Source organism: Cetorhinus maximus, chromosome 2 (genome assembly GCF_964194155.1).
Source record: "Cetorhinus maximus chromosome 2, sCetMax3.hap1.1, whole genome shotgun sequence".
NCBI classification, from domain to species: Eukaryota; Metazoa; Chordata; class Chondrichthyes; order Lamniformes; family Cetorhinidae; genus Cetorhinus; species Cetorhinus maximus.
The window spans coordinates 164,773,402-164,794,586 of NC_135880.1; the positions used below are offsets into that span (position 1 = coordinate 164,773,402).

Here is a 21,185-nt window from a genome sequence, read left to right on the forward strand (position 1 = left end):
CATGAATCCAGCCTCAACTCTCTTTCTGCATTCCCCTAATCACTGGGATCACATTAAACAAAATAAAAGTTTTAAAAAATCCCTTTTAAAGGAGATATTATCCTTTTAAATAATTCTGTTTCTACCCATCATTGACCACCAGGTCTAAAAGAAGCTCGTGATCAATACAGTTACAATTAGTATGCTAGTTACGGTTTTAGGGCTAGGTTACTAATTTGGTCCACATCAAAAATTCAATTAAATTCAGTTTAGCTATAAAAATAGACTACTCAATTTTTGTTGTATAAAATAAGCAACATTTTGCATTTTTTGTTCAAATTGCACTGTAACAAATATATGCTATCTTTGTCTTTTAATACTGCTTCAGGTACTTTTATTTTTATCTGCATTAGGATGCAAGGAAACAGCTATGAAGGCGGTACCACTACATAAGATCATACACTGAAGCACTCTGTTCAAACAGGTTACTGTCCAACAGCTCAGAGTAGGAAATTAATCAGTGTGCAGGGTTGCTCCCTTGAAAATGGATCAATATCTTAATCAAGCTTTAGTTATGACAGCTTTTATTAAAAGCTATTAGAAAGAATGTTGCTTGTTACTGTTCATATATTTAATGTACACCTTGCTAGATCCTAACTAGCAAGTATAAACACATGATTACATAGCTTTATTATATTTACATAAAAATACTTTTTGCATCTAGAACAAAAGCTCGAGTTTTTTTTTCCGGAAAGCAATAAATAAAAGCATTTCTAAACTCAAACTTGTTAAAATAGTCTGACTAATTATGCATAATTTTCATAAAAAGGGTCTTTTCCAGCCCTCCCCCACTACAAAGCCATGGTATTTATTTTGCAATTAAATCACACAAAGGTCTTGCAACAGGGATCTTAGAACAGGGTACCAAGTTCAGATTCAAATCAGCATCACAGTTTCTGAAGTCTGACAGCTACTTTGGGCTCATGCAACACATGCATAAACAAATAGTTCCGCTTGAACACTGTACAATATAAACAGCTTCTGCGAGAGCAGTTTGATTAGTGATTATACATTAAATGGAATCGGAAATGCACTTTTTTTTTAGAAAAAAGGTCTATACAAAATACTTGAAAACAGAAGATCAATTCCTAAAGCACCAACACAGCAGGTTTTAAAATTAAGTTGAACACAGAGTCTCGCACACATGTTGTGCACATGTCTTAGCTATTGCAAGCAGTGATTGGTTTTTCAGAAAACTAGTCATTTGTCACAGTAAAACATCCAGTGATTGGGGAACCAAGTTAACGTAGCATGATTTGTAGAAGTTCCCGCTACCAACAGCCAACTTGTCAAAGACTCAAGGAGGGTCATTTTAGGAAACTGTTACCTATTGTGCAATAGATTTTGCTTTGACTTTGATTTTTCTTAGCTGAATGTGGGTGCACTCTATTTTAATTCCACCATGTTTAAGAGTCTCCAAATCACTGACAAGTCAATAATAGAAGTTTCCATTTGCCCATTTTCGCCTTGTAGAGTTACATCCCACTTACTCAAGTCTAGAGAGCCTAGGAGCAGCCAATGGTTAGCAATGCTTAAGTGCACGCAGTGTACACAATCATGCTGGTCAAGAACAGCATAATTGATGCAAGAATTATTGATAAACAGCCCACTGCTTTTTCAATCTGGACTGTAAGAGCATTCATTGGCTTTTCTGGACACAAGTGGGAAAAATTCTCAGCCCTCGATTCCATTGATAAGCCAGGATGGCCAGTCAGTCTTCAACATTCCTTTGGAATACTGAGATCTACCTGGCTCAGATATTGGATTGTTGAGGCTGACACAGAGGGTACATCTGGTTGTGAACTACTACCACTGGGAAAATCATCTTGAGTCATGCCAACCCCAAAGAGACTCTGTTTATGTCTTCTATGTCCCCTAGGAGAATAATCACCAACTGGTCTACGGCAAGTGTAAGGTTGAACCCTTGTTAGGGGAATTGCAGATACTAGGAGCTTCTCACAAATGGCTTGGTGAGAAGTTAAGTTCACCATAAAACAGGGTGTGCATTGCACTCATCCTCCTGAGTACAGGATGGAGGAAAACCATATACCACTTGTGGTTAACTAGTTGGATACATGCAACTTAACAGTGACTTGTTGCTTCTTTGCAGCCCCATCATGGCAAGCACCAACCCTTGGACATTTGAGCACCCTGCCACCAGGGAATGCCATCAAGTAACTGTACCCAACATTGTAAGTTCCCAACAACCCAATTCGCATCTTGAGATCAGTGCAGTGGACATTGCCAACTTGGAGCGAGGGCATACAGTCACTAGTAGCATGAACCTCAGCTGCTGGATTCTGTGGTGATGCATCCAATCTAAATAAAGTGAAAATTAAATATCTTATACAATAGGGAATAATATTCTAAAAATATCTCATTTCTCACTGAGTCATGAGAGGGAAGAACTCATCACTTACAGGAGAAACAGAGACCAATGCTTTGGAAAATGTCACTCATCTCTCTTTCAAATGTACTCATCATAACAGTGAAACAACTTTTTTTGCAAAAATAAAAGCAATGTGTACTTAATTGGGGGTAACACTGTTCTCTTAAACTAAATCCCATGGTTTTCCACGACTCTTTGCAACTGCTCTGTTTCACAAGTTCCTGTGACAAATCACTAGACTTGGTTATCACTACATGCTTGAGAATGTTTAAATACAGAATGCTACAGAGTAGTGTAAAGGATGTTTTGTGGTTAAATGTATTTCTAGGATTACTGCATTCTATGATGGCTGAGCCTTGGGAGAATTTCTAAGCCACTATGGACACAGAAAAAGCATGGCAGATGAATGTAGTTATATTTAGACTCAAAATTCATACTTGCTTAAAAATTTAGTTATTCAAACACCAAAACATTACAGCACTTCCAACTGTTCAGCCAATCAATCCCTCAAGACATTGTCACTGAATAAATCTTACTGGATCTTGCCTTTTTACCTAAGTCATGTGTAGTTTTGAACAGCATCTGTCCATAATGCTCTCTGGACTGAAAAAAATGAACGCAAATTTGGGACGCTTAGTTCTCTTCTGTCCAGAGAGCACCTTTGCAAGACTCCCTCACTCATGCCAGAACAGAGGTGTTATCCAAACACACCTAAAGCATAATGGAGTATCTTGCGAAGGCACCAGTGGTACAGGGTTAATTACCTACAAATGTAGCAATAAAATAACTGCTTTAAGAAACTTTTTATTTTTCCATGAAATCTTCACCATCATTAATTCATTTTTCTGAAAATCTTACAGTTTGTTGCATTGCATTATGTCAGGGAGCACAGGAGGATAACGCGGTATATACAGAGATACTCTCAGGATTGGGGGTCCCTTACTATACATGCCAGAAAATACCAGCAAGTGTCTTCTTCAGTCACCAAAACGTCACTTTTATTTTGGAAGTGTGAAACATAAAGGCTAATGTTTTATTTCTAAAGGTGAGACAATTCTCCACTAGTATGCAGTAAGACATGTGCACAACACTGACACAAGGCACCAGTGATTCATTTGTCATTTTAAAGTTTGGGCTGCAGCTATCTGAAAACAAACATTCATGACAGAGAACACTCGTAACTCCCTTCATCCTCAGGTTGTTCCTCTTCCTCCTCTCCTTGGCCATCTTCTTCCTGCCTGCTGACACTGCCACCACCATCGCTTGGGCTATTAACATGACCTGCAGTATTTCTACTGTCCTCGGCCCATGGGCTGGGGGGCTCCACTGCCTTTGATGTGCTCAGACGGCTCAAAGGCTGAAAAGCTTCAGGCTGAATCTGCTCCTCCGTGACCTCATCCAATTTCTGCAGCTGGGGCTTTATGCGATTCAGAAATGGCTTGTATCCAGGGCTGGCAGCATTAAGTCAGCATTGGGTAGGGAGTGGTGGGGGAGAAGGGGAACAAAAAAAGTTTACCATGTGAAATAACAGTAGAATTCTGCTCTCACTCCAGTGGCTTCTACAGGTTAATAGAATATTTATTCAGCTGTTCATTACGCACACAAACAAATCAATACAGACACTTGTACATTTCCAGAGATTACGTTTCATGCAGCTTGGAACCACTTAAAAAACACTAACAATCTTCAAAAGCTTAGAAGCAAAGATACAAGGCCAAATGGCATATGTATGTATATATATGTATGTGTATATATATATATATATATATATATATATATATATATATAAATATCACAAAATTAGTAAATTACACTGAGGTCATCTGTAAGTTTAACCTCCAAACATTTTACTGATAACACCTGCATATAAATCATCTTTGTCAATGCTTAAATAAGGCTTACTTGACCCATTTCTCCATTAACCAAATGCACAATTCTCTTCCTTTATTCCCATTAAACCTGGCATGCTTCCCAAATATGCTGCTGCTTACTGACCATGAAAGTATCTTGTAAGATGCCTTGAGAGAATGACAACAGCAGCTGCACTCATTGGCAGTGCTGCATCAGCAACTAAGGGCAAATTAAATTGAATCAGCTGCTTCTCCTCTCCAGACCACGAGTTTGGTAAAGGGCAGAAGGGAAGTGGAGCTGGAACTCAACATTCTGGATGAGAGGCGAGCATACCCATCACTTAATCTACACTAGGGCCAGAAATTTCCCCCAGTTGTGCGGGGGCGGGCACAAACCCGATCGGGTCCGCGCCGTTATCTTACGTGGGCGGGCCAATTAAGGCCCACCCATCGTGATGCGCGCCCGGAAGTGCTGAGCGCTCCCTGTGTGGGCGGGGGGAGGGGGATTCCCTGCATTTTCCCCATGCCTCAGGGAGATTTGTTTAAGTTTTGGAAATCTGAATGAAGGTGGGAAAAAAATTTAAGGACATGTCCCCTCATGAGAAACTGTCACATGTGCTGGGACATATCCATTGTTTATTTCAAAAATTTTTATTTTTAAATAATAAATTCTCCATGAAATCTCATCCCGCCCATGGATGAGGTTTCATGAAAAATAAGGCGGCCGCCTGGGCTCTTTGCCTGCCCGCCAACCTTAAGGTTGGACGGGCAGTTCAGTTAATTACTTTTTATCAGGCCTTAATAGGCCTTTGACAGTTCGGCAGGCAGGCAGCCAATATCTGAACGACGTGCGGTGACGTTGGGACACCCGCCCGACGTCACCGTGCGTCATTTTACCTGCCGGCAAGCGGGCCCCGCCCCCCGCTAGGAAAATGCTGCCCTAGGTTTTCAGAAGAAAAACGAGTTGATCTGTCAGGTTTCCTTTTAAAGAAAGTATCCTGTTCTGGGGGCGGGGGGTGCGGGGGGGGGGTGTGGAAAACAAAGCTTCCCTGATGACACATTGAGCTTAGGCAGCGAATATCTGAGCAATACAGCTCTGATAATTTTGACAACCTCAGCTGAGGAAATGGTAGTAGTAAATAACGATTAATCCCACAGGGAAAAATCAGGTAGGGTCCCCAACTCCTGCCATGCAGCTATAACCTCCAAGCCAAACACCATCCTGACTTGGAACTATATCACCGTTTCTTCACTGTCGCTGGGTCAAAATTCTGGGACTCCCTAACAGCACTGTGATGAACCTACACCACATGTTCTGCAGTGGTTCAAGGCGGTGACTCACCACCACCACTTTCTCAAAGGCGATTAGGGGTGGGCAATAAATGCTGGCCTAGCCAGAGACACCACATACCATGAAAGGAAAATCAAAAAGGCAAACTCTGCTGGAAAACACACAAGTGTAATAGGGTAGACACTGGGTGAGGGCAAAATCCGACTCTGAATGGGTGCCTAGTTCAAGCTGTCATTACTGTGGAATGGTACTTGCATGAGGATAGTGGGTGACCATGAATCTGCACCCCAGAAAGGAATTGATGGAGGAGAAATTATATCTAGCTGTAACTGATTTATGGGCACAAATTTCAGGGATCCCCCCCAGGTTATCTACACACATCCAAGTATCCCCTGCAAACCATGAATTTTATTCCAACTTCTAAATGAATGCTGCTCAAAAATGTCATAATTGCAAAAAAAAAAAATCCTTTAAAAATCATCAATACGAAGTAACATATCAATAAGAATTTGAGATACACTGGAGTGAAGCAAATACTGCATGCAGATTTTCAGAACGCTGAATATCTCAGATCCCATAAGGTCCTCTTGATAACCTGGAAGCTTATGACTCATACTACCAATTCCGGGAGGTTTTCTGAGCTACAGCAAGTGGAAACACCTGTTGTTAATTTTAAAATGGGGGCTTTTGGTATAATTTCTGGCACGGTAAGAAAAGTGGGCATTTTTCTAACATTCTCAACATAAAGCTCAATTAAATCAGATGGAAGCAAAAAGGCTCATTTCATGAATACAATTTTTGGCCGATTTGATTTGGAAGATCCAGCAGATGGTATATTTTGATTGCTAAGGTATATGTTTTATAGAATCATATAGAATGATACAGCACAGAAGGCCCATCATGCCTATGCTTTGGTAGTTATCCAAATGGTTTCACTCCCCCTTAGCCCTAGAAATACTGTTCCTTGAAGTATTTACCCAATTCCATTTTGAAAATTACTGTAGCATCTACTTCCACCACCTTTTCAGACAGTTCATTGCTTTATCATAACTTGCTGAGTAAAAACTATTCCTTATGGGAAAGAAACAGCCATTGCAAATGTGGGCCTAACATAAGAGCATAAGAAAAAGGGATAAGGATTTGCCCCCTTCAGCCTGCTTCGCCACTCGATAAGATGATGGCTGATCTGATTGTGGCCTTAACTCTCACTTTCCTGCTGGCCCCCATAACCCTGGACTCTCTTGCAGATCAAAAATCTGAATATATTCAAGGCTGAGTTAAGACAATGACCCAGCCTCCACTGTTCTCTGGAGAAGACTATTCATAGAATCTCAGTGCAGAAGAGGTCCTTTGGCCCATCGAGTCTGCACTGACACGTGAGAAAAACCTGACCTACCTACCTAATCCCATTTACCAGCACTTGGCCCATAGCCTTGAATGTTATGACGTGCCAAGTGCTCATCCAGGTACTTTTTAAAGGATGTGAGGCAACCCGCCTCCACCACCCTCCCAGGCAGTGCATTCCAGACCGTCACCACCCTCTGGGTAAAAATATTTTTCCTCACATCCCCCTAAACCTCCTGCCCCTCACCTTGAACTTATGTCTCCTCGTGACTGACCCTTCAACTAAGGGGAACAGCTGCTCCCTATGCACCTTCTCCATACCACTCATAATCTTGTACAACTCGATCAGGTCGCCTCTCAGTCTTCTCTGCTCCAACAAAAACAACCCAAGTCTATCCAATCTCTCTTCATAGTTTAAACATTTCATCCCAGAAAACATCCTGTTAAATCTCCTCTGCACCCTCTCCAATGCAATCACATTCTTCCTATAATGTGATGACCAGAACTGCACACAGTACTCCAGCTGTGGTCTCACCAAGGTTCTATACAACTCCAACATGACCTCCCTACTTTTGTAATCTATGCCTCGATTGACAAAGGCAAGTGTCCCATATGCCTTTTTCACCACCCTACTAACATGCCCCTCCGACTTCAGAGATCTATGGACACACATGCCAAGGTCCCTTTATTCCTCAGAACTTCTTAGTGACATGCCATTCATTGAATACTTCCTTGTCAAATTACTCCTTCCAAAGTGTATCACCTCACAATTTTCAGGGTTAAATTCCATCTGCCACTTATCTGCCCATTTGACCATCCCATCTATATCTTCCTGTAGCCCAAGACACTCAACCTCACAGTTAACCACCTGGTCAATCTTTGTGTCATCCACAAGCTTACTAATCCCTACCCCCCGCATAATCATCCATGTTGTTTATATAAATGATAAATAATAGGGGACCCAGCACAGATTGCAGAGATTAAGGGCGATCAGAGAAGAAATCCCTCTTCATTTCCATCTTAAATGGGAAACCCCCTTCCCCCTGGTTCTAGATTCCCCTTCGAGGGGAAATATCCTCTCAACATCTAACCCATCAAGCCTCCTCAGAATCTCAAACATTTCACTAAGATCACATCTTATTCTTCAAAACTCCAATGGATATAGTCCAACTTGCTCAACCTTTCCTCAAAAGCCAACCCCTTCATCCCAGGAATCAACCTAGTGAATCTTCTCTGAACAGCCTCTAATGCAAATACATTCCTCTAAGTAAGGAGATCAAAACTGTACTCAGTATTCTATAGAGTCTCACCAATGCCCTTTAAAGTTGTAGCAGGACTTCCCTATCTGATTACTGTAACTTACATCTGGCCAAACCAAACATGCTGCATTTGACTTAACCAAAAAATCAACTCTGGTATAAAGTAATAATAATAGAAGAAAAAACATCATTTGAAACCATCTCATCCTTTGATAAACCTTAAATGCAGTTATGAATTGGTTGTGCTGATCTTACAGTACTTCACTTACCAATCTGCTGAAGCCCATCCATCCACAGCCAGCATCCCGTCTTTTATGCCCTGCAAAATATCCATGGGAATCTCGGAGTGTTGGATTGAATTGATTATCTGGCATATCACTGCAGAATCTCGGAGAATTAGTGCTATAATTATACACCACTCCAAACAGCCAGCTTCCATAAAAATGTGCATCAGATAACTGGAAGAACAGAACAGTCCAGTCAGAGGTAACACAGGTGACTGCAAAAAGTGAGCCTCCAAAACTTCTAACCATAGGATCTGCTTCACTTTCAAACAACCTCCAATTAAGTTAATTTTACATTATTCCAGAATACATATTTAAAATTTTAGCTGAAAATGCAATCTTTAAGACCTATAATTCAAGAATATTAAATAAGTTATTCTCACATTCTCTAAAATGCTTTTAATCTTCCCTTCAGGTCCTCCTGAATCCTTGCACTACTCATTGCCTAATGGGCAAGCTGGGATCCACTCCTAAAACTCTGCTAGGTCATTCTTGATTTAGGTGAGAAAACTGTGTGGGATGCTCGAACCTTTAATTTACCATATATTCCCAAGTAAAAGTCAATTTTTTAAGACCAACCTTTTACGCAAAACGTTAAGGAGTTAACTTTTACACAGGCCATGTTTTTGAGGGGCCAACTTTCAACTAATTCACACCCGCACAGCACACCAACATAGCTCTCTATAGAATCTACAAGGTAATGGGGGAAGGAGTTCCCTGCCAGCTGTTTATTGTGTGTGTCTCTCTGTGTTTTTATTAACAAGTATCTCCTCCACCTCTTGTAGCCCTGTAGAGGCGTCGTCAACACCGACTGCACCTGTGGTTTCAATGTTACTCGGGTGCCAGGGAGGTGGGGGGCAAGGGGCCGTGTTCTTAGAAAATTTCACACTGATGGCCCCAGCCCTTGTGCAGGAGGATTAGACTGAGTCGGCATTCACAAGGGCTCAATTGGCAAGACCCAAGCCTCTCCTCCCCTGGAAGGCTGGTGACGGTGGATGTGGACACAAGGCCAGGGGTTCATTTATTTAGTGGTCACTTTGGGAGTTGGCCCCTGCATATCCATGGGTGATGTTTAATTCTCTTTTCCGATCTGTCAGATTCTCCCCTTAAAAATCAAAATTGATCTACATTCTTCCTGTCTTAATTAATAAGACAGACCTGAAGGAAATACATTGAGTGTAACTTTTTTGATGAATAACAAATTTAGGTTTCTGATGTTATGGTAGAGATTATACTTTGATTCTAAACGCTTTGGGCTTTGATCCCTGAAAATCTAGGATCGACTTTTACATGAGATCAGCTTTTACTTGAGCATATGCGGTATTTTATATATAGATAAATACTGAGGTCTTTACCTGTCATGCTCTCCTTTACCCCTGAAGGGAGACAAATCAGGAACCTGGCATGTGGGGAATTCAAAAGCTCAATTACATGTCTCACCGAGATTGCTGGGTCTGACATAAAATAGAGCCTTGCATCTCGGGTGCCTGTTTTCAAATTACTTACCTTAGCTGAACCTGCGACTTGCGAGGGCCTTTATTGGCCAGCTCCATTGATATATATTCTAGCTCAGACTGTGTAAGACTGAGCGTGGAAAAACCTTCATCTACCATAGTCCAGTCACCATCCACCATAGAACTGGTTTCTGTCAGATCAGTAGCTGACCCAATGCTGCATTCATCACCTAAAAATAAAAGATATAATTTAACTTGAGTATCAAGGAAGTTTGAAGACTTACAAAATCTTTGAGATTATTTCCTACATCTACAAAATTGCAAATGCTAATAAGTAGTTAAAGAAAAAATGTACATGGCAGAGAAATACTAAGCTCTCTGTTCTCGTAACTGCACAGGTATAGCACATAAAATCATCTATTCTTAACCATATCACAAACTAAGCCATGAGAAAGTTGGCATTAGAAGAATATGAATTGGGAATACGTGCAAGACGATTTTTTTTGGTTTCATGACCACCACAGATAAGACTCCCATTATGCAGTAGAATTATTTGAGGTCACTCCCAAACAGCTAGCATTCTCTAAAAGTAACAAGTTTCACAAATCTCCCAAAAATACATCAGTAGTGGTTACTGTTCTTGAGAATAAGTGGACAGCTCTTGGCTGCTAGCAATAAAAGTCACACCTCCTTAGTGGAAACCTGCACTCATAGTGCTGGAAAATGTGCCAAGGTACATTATAAGGACAAAAGAAAAAAAAAGTACCAAAGCAAAGGAGGAGGTGAGAAGGGCTGACCCAAAACTTGGTCAAAAAGGTGGGTTTTAAGAAAGGTGGAAGAGAATTCTAGACAGAAGCAGTGAGGAGGCTAAAGCAAGGAAATGGGGCAAAGTACAAGAGCCAAAGTGGGGAGAGAGTTTATTTGGTAGGTGGGTGAAGAGGAAGATTAGGTATAATGCTAGAGGTTAAAGAGAAGGAAGACACAAAGCAATGGAGAAACTTAGAAGGATTACATTTAAATTATGGCAGTGGTGGGGATTCCAGGAGCCAACATAGCTTAGCAAGGACAGGGGGGTAATGGATGAGCAGGATTCAATATGGTTTAAGATGAAGGAAGCAGACTTTTCAATGAACAGAAATGTGAGGATTGGAGGATGGATGGTCTGCCGAAAGAGCATCGCAGTAACCAAATCTGGCGGTTTAATCATGTGACATTGCTCACATGATGCTTAATCACAACAATGGCAGCCAAGAAAGTTTCAGAGAGAGAGAGAGAGACAGGCTAAGGCTGAGGGGAAGGTGGAGCATTCCAGAGATGCAAGCAGGCAGTTTTTGTGATGAGCACAATTAGTTTGGAAGCTCAGCTTAGTGTTGGAATAGGATGCTGAGCCTGTGGACAGTCTGATAAAAGCAAAATACTGCGGATGCTGGAAATCTGAAACAAAAGCAGAAAATGCTGGAAAAACTCAGCAGGTCTAACAGCATCTGTGGAGAGAATAAAAAGGGTTAATGTATCGAGTCCGTATGACTAAAATCTGAAGAGTCATACAGATTCAAAACATTAACTCTTTTTTTTTTTCTCTCCACAGATGCTGTTAGACTTGCTGTGTTTTTCCAGTGTTTTCTGTTTTTGTTTCTGTAAACAGCCTGGTTCAACCTAAACCAATGCCCAGGTCATGGGGGATGAAAATGCTGCTCAGGGTCAAAATTTTCTTTCTACCTAATATGTAACTGGAGCAAATAATAGCTCATGTAGTTTGACAGCAGTGAGGCATTAAAGCAGTTGAGAAAAATAGTAGGCAGATAGAGTTACTTGTCAGAACATGTTGAAACTGTCCCAAGGCTGCTATTGGTGCTACCAAGGTGAGGATGTACATGTATTGAGGGGAGTCGGGGACCTGAGGATAAATCAGTGATGGATCCTTGGGTGACTCAAGTTGACAATGTGGGGATAGGAAGAGAAGCCATTGCAAGAGATTCTCTAGCAATGATTAGGGTTGTCAACTCTGGTTGGATGTATTCCTGGAAATTTGATCACGTGACATTCGATCTCATTATATTTAATATAACACAATTTAAGACACCACTAAGTCACTATATTTGATCAAGTGACATTTTGCTCACTGTTTGCAAATGTTACTGTATTTACCTCAGTCAACTGTCTTAACATCACCAAACCCCAAGGTATTTGGCCTTTTATTTTACAGTGAGATGATCATAAGTTATAAATTAAAGAACACAAAATAGACAGATTTAAAGATAAATGTTTAAATTAAAACCATGTCTGATGTTTCTACAGTATCAACCACAATGAAAACACCAAGTATACACCACAAATCATTGCTATCAGTAACTTCAAAAATCTATAATACAGAGCAACTTATAAGAATAATAAAACCAAAGCCACACAATTTAATTCACTGACTTCCACACCACACACAAAAACCCAGCTTCAGTAAGGAGATGTTGAGTATTCAGAGTGGCAAAGCTGCCTGACTCCTGCAACAAAACACAAAATAGTGTACAGCACAGGGCAATATTAAGTCTACCCGTCCCCACCACCCCACAGTGTGTTGCTACATTCCCTCCTCATTTTATCACTCTCTTCCTTCTCTTATTGTTCTATCAAGACCGAGTATCCAGGTGATTTTCGTTGGGCCCAGGCAGCATGACTTGGTTGGAAGCCGCGACAGCCAAGACTATGGACACATGCAACACCTGCATCCAAAGAAACTTTTCTCCTGAGTTGCCAGCAATACTCAGAGACCAACTGCTCATTCGAGCAGACACCCGTCCAAAGTAGGAGGGTCGGAAACCTTACCTATGATTGTAACAGAATGGAACCAAAGTGAGGTCAGTCTCATTAAGCTAGGCAGAGGAAAGAATATCCATGTCTGCTAATCTCAAATAGGTATTCTCAAAGATTTTGCTTGGGTATTACTGGCAAGAATTTCAATTATGGAGAATTATCATCACTGCATTTCAAGGATGTCTCTTACCTCATCTTTGAGGAGCTTGAAGCCATTTAACAGCATTTGCCAATTTTGGCATATATATCTGTTGGTTCCCCTGACCATTTTGAATGACTCGCACTAACAAAATTGAGGTTAAAAAGATGAAGCTACAAATGATTTTAATCAGCTGCATCCGCCTTGCTTTGAGTATTTATTCATTTAGTGGGTAGTTAATGAGAATCACCTTACACAGCTGAAAATACAATGTGAATGAATTGACAGAATTGAAGTTAAAACATGGCACAGAAGAAAGTTCAGTCCACTGAGCTGAAGGGGAAGTTGGTAAGGAGAGCATCCGGATAATCGATGCTTGAGGTGAAGAAAATACGTGGTAGTAAAAATATTCTGAACTTGCAAGAAAAAAAATCAGATGCAAAAAATTATTTCTCAAGACAAAATGATTGATGCACTAGGAATAAAATGAGTGATATTTACTCATAAAGGGTACAATGAGTGGGTGGAACAAAGTGAACGCATTATCAAGGATGCTAATCTTTCATCTCGAAGGTCTATGTGGTTCCATGGCCTAGACGTGCTGTACAACAGATAACCAATAAAAACACAGCATTATTCTAAAAGTGTCCAATGATATTTTGAAACAGTTATGTTTACAATTGTAGGGCTTTATGCATTCTCAGCCAGTTCAATTTTTCTTCAATGCTACAGATTAAGAAAGAAAATAGAAATCAGTTTCAATTTATAGCATGGGGCAGGGTAGTGGATCAACATTTGGTGCCACAGGTTCAGGTACCACCCACCCCACTCCAATCAGATAGTTTAGTGAAATAACAGCGCTCGTGCTGTGACTTAGTAGGGCAGGGGCAAATTTTGAGTAAAAGAAAAGCGTGCATATGTAAGTTGGGTGGGGGTGGGGGAGGGGTGCAGTGGTGGAAAGAATGGGAGAAAGTTGAGGTGCCTTTATCAGCAGAACGGAGCAACCTGTCAGTTGAAAATATTTGTGAATGAGGAAGAGATGATGATATCAGAGAAACAGAGAACTTACACCTCAAAAATATTCCCCATCAAAACCTGAGATCACTGTGCAGCAAATATTCGTTAAATGCCAATAAGTCACCAAGAGTCAACATTGGCAGAAGCACTGTAAAGGCAATAAAGTTATATTTACTTCACTGTTATTTCATTGGAGTACTGAAAAAAACAAAACTTGCATTAATATTGCATCTCATCATCCTCAGTGTTTTGAGAATTACCAACAGGTGATGCAGGTCTCCAATATAAATAGCATACAGCTCCCATGTAAGCTAAGAAAGAGCAAAGGGCAGTAGACATTGGTTGGAGTTGCTTATTGGCCAACAAACAATAGTGGTAATGTAGTGCATGGTATTAATCTGGAGATATGAGAAGCATGTAGCATGGGTAATACAGTAATCATGGGTGATTTCAATCTGCATATAGACTGGGTAAACTAATGCTGTGGAAAACGAGTTTCCGGAGTGTGTTAGGGTTGGTTTTCTGGAGCAGTATGTTGAGGAACCGACTAGATGGCAGGCTGTTTTAGATCCAGTGTTATGTAATGAAAAAGGGCTAAATAATAATCTTAAAAACAAAAAGCTAAAAGCTACTGCGGATGCTGGAAATCCAAAACAAAAACAGAATTACCTGGAAAAACTCAGCAGGTCTGGCAGCATCGGCGGAGAAGAAATCAGTTAACGTTTCGAGCCTTCATGGCCCTTCGGCAGAACTGAAGCATAGTTAGGAGAAGGGAGAAATAAACCAGTTTATATTTCTCCCTTCTCCTAACTATGCTTCAGTTCTGCCGAAGGGCCATGAAGGCTCGAAACGTTAACTGATTTCTTCTCCGCCGATGCTGCCAGACCTGCTGAGTTTTTCCAGGTAATTCTGTTTTTGTTTTTAATTAATAATCTTGTTGTAAAAGAACCTTTAGGGATGAGTGACCACAATATGATAGAATTTTACATTATGTTTGAAAGTCAGGTAGTTCACTCTGAAGCCAGGGTGTTAAAGTTGAATAAAGGAAATTATGAAGGCATGAGGGACAAATTGACTGAAGTAGATTGGGAAAAACATTAAAAGGTGTGACTGCACATGGGCAATGGACAGTTTTCAAAGAAATATTACATAGCTTACAGCACCTATACATTCCTTCAAGGTGCAAAAACCCAAAAATGTCATTCAACCGACAAAGGAAGTTAAGGATTGTATAAGATTAAAAGAAAAGGCTTATAAAGTTGCCAGAAGTAGTAGTAAACCTGAGGATTAGGAGGCTTTCAGAATACAGCAAAGGAAGAAACTGGTAAAGGAAGGGGGAATAGAACATGAATGCAATCTAGCAAAATACATAAAAATGGACTGTAAAAGCTTCTATAGGCATGTAAAAAGGAAACGTTTAGCTAAGACAAATGTGGGTCCATTACAGGCAGTCAGGAGAATTTATAATGGGAAATAGAGAAATAGCAGAGAAGCTAAATGAAAACTTTGTATCTCTTTTCACTGAGGAAGATACAGGAAATTTTCCAGATTTAGAGATCCAAGAGACTAGGGAGAATGAGGTGTTGAAGGAAATTATTAGTAAGGTTGTATTGGAGAAATTAATGGGGCTGAAAGTTGATAAGCCCCTGGGATCTGTTATTCTGCATCCCAGAGTGTTGAAAAAGGTTGCTATAGAGATAGCGGATGCATTGATAATCATTTTCCAAAAATTCTACAGATTCTGAAATGGTTCCTGAAGATTGGAAGGTCGCAAATGTCGCCCCACTATTTATGAAGGGAAGGAGCGAGAAAACAGGGAACTACAGGCCTGTTAGCCTTACATCAGTAGTGGGGAAAATGCTAGAGCCTATTATAAAGGATGTGATAAATGGATACTTGGATAATCATGATCTGATTGGGCATAGTCAGCATGGATTTGTGAATGGGAAATCACGTTTGATGAACTTGGAGTTTTTTTTTGAGGATGTTACTAACAAAATTGATAAAAGAGAGTCAATGGACGTAGTATGCTTGGACTTTCAGAAGGCTTTTGATAAAGTCCCCCACAGGAGGTTGATTAGCAAAATAAAAGCACATGGGATAGGAGGCAATATACTGGCATGGATTAAGGATTGGCTTAACAGGCAGAAAACAGAGTATGAATAAACAAGTAAATCTCACGTTGGCATGCAGTGAATAGTGGGGTACCGCAAGGATCAGTACTTGCGTCCCAGCTGTTCACAATATAAAGCAATGATTTGGATATGGGGACCAAATGTAATATTTCCAAGTTCGTGGATGACACAAAGCTAGGCAGGAATGTGTGTTGTGAGGAAGATGTAAAGCGGATATAGAATTTGGACAGATGTAGTGAGTGGGCAAGAACATGGCAGATGGAATATAATGTGAAAAACTGAGAGATTATCCACTTTGGTAGTAGGAACAGATGTGTAGAGTATTTCCTAAAAGGTAAGAGATTAGAAAGTGTAGATGTACAAACGGACCTGGGTGTCCTTGTCCATAAGTGACTGAAAGCTAACATGCAGGTGCAGCAGGCAATTAGAAAGGCTATTGGAATGTTAGCCTTTTTCGCAAGAGGATTTGAGTACAGGAGTAGTGAAATCTTGCTTCAATTGTATAGAAGCTTGGTTAGACTGCACCTGGAGTAGTGTGCGCAGTTTTGGTCCCCTTACCTCAGAATTGAGGTAATAGAGGGAACGAAGTTTCACCAGACTTGTTCCGGGGATGGCGGGACTGTCTTATGAAGATTGGGGAATCTGGGCCTGTATTCTCTAGAGTTTTGAAGAATGAGAGGTGATCTCATTGAAACCTACAAAATGCTTAAAGGAATAGACAGGGCAGATGCAGTTAAGATATTTCCCCTGTTTGGGGAGTCTAGAACCAGGGGACACAATTTCAAAATAAGGGGGAAGCCATTTAGGACCGAGATGAGGAGAAATTTCTTTGCTCAAAGGGTTGTGAATCTTTGGAATTTTCTACCCCAGAGGGCCGTGGAAGCTTACGTCATTGAATGTGTTTAAGGTAGAGATTGATAGATTTCTAACTAACAATAATGTTAAGGTTATGGGATAGTGTGGGTAAAAGGTATTGAATTGTTTGATCAGCCATGGTCGTATTGAATGGTGGAGCAGGCTTGACGAGCTGAAAGGCCTTCTCCTGGTCCTATGTTACAAGCACATACTGATTATATAAATACTTAACATATAAAATAAAATCAGAAAACGATTGAAATACTGAACAGTCTGGCAGCATTTGTGGAGTGAGAGAAAAACAACATTTCAGGTTCTGATGAAAGGTCATCACCCTGAAATGTTAATTCTGTTTCTCTCCCCACATATCCTACCAGAGCTGCTGGGCATTTCTAGTGTTTTCTGATTTATTTCTAATCTCCACCATCTGCATTGCTTTGCTCTTGTATTAGGTTCATCATTTAGTTCCCTTTGCCACATTTCCTGCTTTGGACAGCAAAGTAAGCTAATAAATTTATAGTTCCATTTATTGCCCTACCTAGGCACCAATGCTATTACTAGTCCTCAACTTTGATTTTATTTTTGTCAATGACTCAAGTGTACTATGATTTTCTATAGGTTATTTTCTACTGCTTTTATTAATAATTGACTTGGTGAATTTTAAGTGGGGCAATATTAAGTACGAACATCAGGCGCAACTCATACGTTATGAGGGCTGTGTTTTAATGAATACTTAATTAACACTTTTATAATAGTAACTAAACAAATGCTTACCTTTAGAAAGTAAAGGTGACAGAATTGCATCTTGTGTCTGAGGTCCTTGTAAAGAGCCAGAATCCATTTGTGTGTGTGCAGTGTTGAGGCTAAGGCAGATGTGGCTACCACGTGCATTTATGACTCCACTCTCCAAATCACTGTTTACAAAAGTTTCAGTTGACTGTGATTTAAGAAATTGGTCTCCAACTGCAGAAAAATAAAACAAAGGTGTTATAGCAGCATCCTCCAGTTCATGTTTATTAAAAACATTTTAAGTAGGTTCATCACTATATTTATTTCTTCTTTGATACTGATTAAGGACTGTCAATCCCAGTATAATTCACAGCTGTTCATTACTCACGTCACAATGGCATTGAGGCATCCACAACTATGGCATTTTACATTTTTCCAAGGGATGCTATAGCTTTTTTGGTGTGGCTATTATATTTTGTCTCTTTTCAGAGAATACAGAATATGGAGGAAAATCAAAGCTTTCCTTGAACAATTAGTATTTGTGTCTTTATGCAACCTGTTCGCAGGGGTACTCATCACAGGAATAGATCCTGAAAGTATAGATTTATATTTCCCAGCCATGTAACCTCCATCACTAGGGAGCAATGTTATGGGAATACTAAGTAACGCACCATTCTGACTTCAACATACATCGCTATTCCCTTGTCACTGGGCTAATATTCTGGAACTTCCTCTCCAATTCTATTGTGGGAGCAACATTACCAGAGAAAGGGCAGTTGTTCATAAAAACTGCCCATCACCATTTTCTATGGAAACCAAAGACGGGCAACAAAAGGGACCTTGTCAATGTCACCTAAATTCAGTGAACAAAAAGCTTCAAAGCAAATTTATAGTATTTGCTTCTAACACTCCAAGGCATCATAAGCAAAGAACCAGGCCACAATGATGTTTTGTGGTCTCAGGCTCTGACTATTCAGACAACTAGGGATGAGCAATAACTGAACAGCTTAGAATCAGAATCACAAACCCATGCCAGCTCTTTCAAAGAGCTATCCTATTAGTTCTACATATCTGCCTTTCCCCCATGTTTGGTAGGACAATAAGGTTAATCATGTATTGTGACTGGAATTACATGGAGGTCAGAAAGGATAAGGCATCAACGAAACAACTGGGTTTTAAATGGAAATTTGGCAGCTATCATGGTCATTCTTCCTAGCACCAGTCCACAAGTTACCAGGTGGAATTTGAACTCTGGACCTCGAGGTTGTGAGTCCATTAGATTAAACTCTACACTACTAAACACATATTATATCGCCTTGTTCCCAACTGCCCCAGCCCTGGATAAGTTCTAGAATTCCCTCCATAAGCTGCTCTGCCTCACTATGGTAACAGAGGAGGAATGCTACTGGGCTAGTAATTCAGAGGACTGGGCTAATGCTCTGGTGACACGAAGCAAATCCCACCATGGTATCTGGGGGAATTGAAATTCAATTAATTAATAAATGTGAGGCAAAACACTACACTCATTAACAATGATTATGGAATACTGGATTGTCATAAAAACCTATCTGGTTCACTAATGCCTATCAGGGAAAGAAATTTGCTGTCCTTACCCTGGCTGGCCTACACGTGACGCCAGACCCGCAGCACAGTGGTTCACTTTTAATCACCCTCTGAAATGGCCTAGCCAGACACGGAGTTATTCAACTTTTGTGTACCAGCAGCTTGATACAAGAACATAAATCAGACAGGCGACTCAGCATCAAATTAGGTACCGGAAATAACAAAGGCCAGGCCAGATGACCCTGCAAAATCATGCTCACTAATATCTGGGGTCTTGAGCCAAAATTGGGAGCACTGTTCCACAGGCAAAGAAAGCGACAGTCATACTCTCAGAATCATACCTTAACAGTCAATGCCCCAGCCTGTTCAAGGCATCAGGTTACATGGGCAAGGAAACCTCCTGCTGATTACCACATACTGCCTTCCCTCAACTGTTGAAACAATGCCCCTCCGTGTTGAGCACCGCTTGGAAGAAGCACCAAGGTAACAGCGGCACAGAATGTACTCGAATGGGGAGCTTCAATGTCCAAGTCAGGCTCAATACCAGCACTGATGACTGAGCTGGCCGAGCCCTGAAGGACATATCTGCCAGACTGGGCCTGTGGCAGGTGGTGAGAACACCAAGAGAGACAAACTTGCTTGACCTTGTCCTCACCCAATCTACCTGAGCTGCTATATCTTCCCATGAGACAACTGGTAGACGTGACCACTGCACAGTCCTTGTGGAAACTAAATTCCGCCTTCACAATGTGGATACCCTTCATTATGTTGTGCTGCATTACCACCGTGTTAAGTGGGATAGTCTCAGAACAGGTCCAACAGCTCAAAACTGGGCATCCATGGAGGTGCTGTGGATCATCAGCAGCAACAGAATTGTATTCAACCACAATCATTAACGTCTTGGCCCCACATATCCATCACTCTACCATTACCATCAAGCCACTGGACCAATCCTGGTTCAATGGGGAATGCAAGAGAGCAGTGCAGCAGCATACTTAAAATGAGGTGTCAACCTGGTGAAGTTGAAACACAGGATTACCTGCATGCCAAACAAAGGAAGCAGCACATAGTACAAGACATTCCTCTTCATCTCAGTCCTAACTGGCTTGAACCTTATTCTGGTTCTACACCCCCTCTGAGTCAGGGGAATTCTCCTTCCTGTGTCTACCCTGTCGAGTCCTGTAAGAATCTTGTATGTTTCAATGAGATCACCTCTCATTCTTCTAAACTCTAGAGAATACATGCCCAGTCTCCTCAATCTCCCCTCATAATACAACCCACCATCCCAGGAATCAGTCCGGTGAAACTTTGTTGTACACCCTCCATGGCAAGTATATTCTTCCTTAGGCAAGGAAACCAAAACCGTACACAATATACCAGGTCCAATCTCACCAAGGCTCTTTATAATTGCAGCAAAGCTTCTTTACTCCTGTACCCAAATCCTCTTACAATAAAGGTCAACATGCTATTTGCCTTCCTAATTGCTTAGTGCACCTACATTTTAGTTTTCAGTGACTCATGAACAAGGACTCCCAGGTCCCTTTGGACATCAACAATACCCAACCTCTCACCATTTAAGAAATACTCTGTATTTCTGATTTTTCTACCAAAATGGTTAACTTGACATTTTTCCACACTATATTCCATTTCCCATGCCCTTGCCCAATCACTTAGCCTGTCTAAATCTCCTTGAAGCCTCTATGCATCCTCCTCACAACTCACATTCCCACCTAGTTTTGTGTCATCAGCAAACTTGGAAATATTACATTTGGTCCCCGCGTCCAAATCATTGATATAGATTGTGAATAACTGGGGTCCAAGCGCTGATCCTTGTGGTACCCCGCTAGTCACTGCCTTCCAACTTGAGAATGATCCGTTTATTCCTACTCTCTTTCAGTCTGCTAACCAATTCTCAACCCAAGCCATTGTATTATCCCACGTGCTCTAATTTTGTTTACTAACCTCTTGTGCGGGACCTTATTGAAAACATTCCGAAAATTCAAATACGCCACATCTACCAGTTCCCCTG

At 40.8% G+C, this 21,185-nt stretch overlaps 1 protein-coding gene across 3 annotated transcripts in view; it reads right to left on the minus strand.

Annotated features, from left to right (window-relative positions):
- Positions 1–1,463: 1,463 nt before the first annotated feature.
- Positions 1,464–21,185, minus strand: part of ric1 (RIC1 homolog, RAB6A GEF complex partner 1) — a 166,463-nt gene continuing 146,741 nt past the window's right edge. For all 3 annotated transcript variants that reach the window (XM_078570577.1, XM_078570576.1, XM_078570578.1), the window contains 4 exons: positions 17,639–17,827; positions 9,963–10,140; positions 8,442–8,630; positions 1,464–3,879 (listed from right to left, as the gene is read on the minus strand). In XM_078570577.1, the coding sequence (XP_078426703.1) occupies positions 3,588–3,879; positions 8,442–8,630; positions 9,963–10,140; positions 17,639–17,827 (848 nt within the window). In that variant the 3' untranslated portion in view covers positions 1,464–3,587. The remainder of the gene's footprint in view (positions 3,880–8,441; positions 8,631–9,962; positions 10,141–17,638; positions 17,828–21,185) is intronic.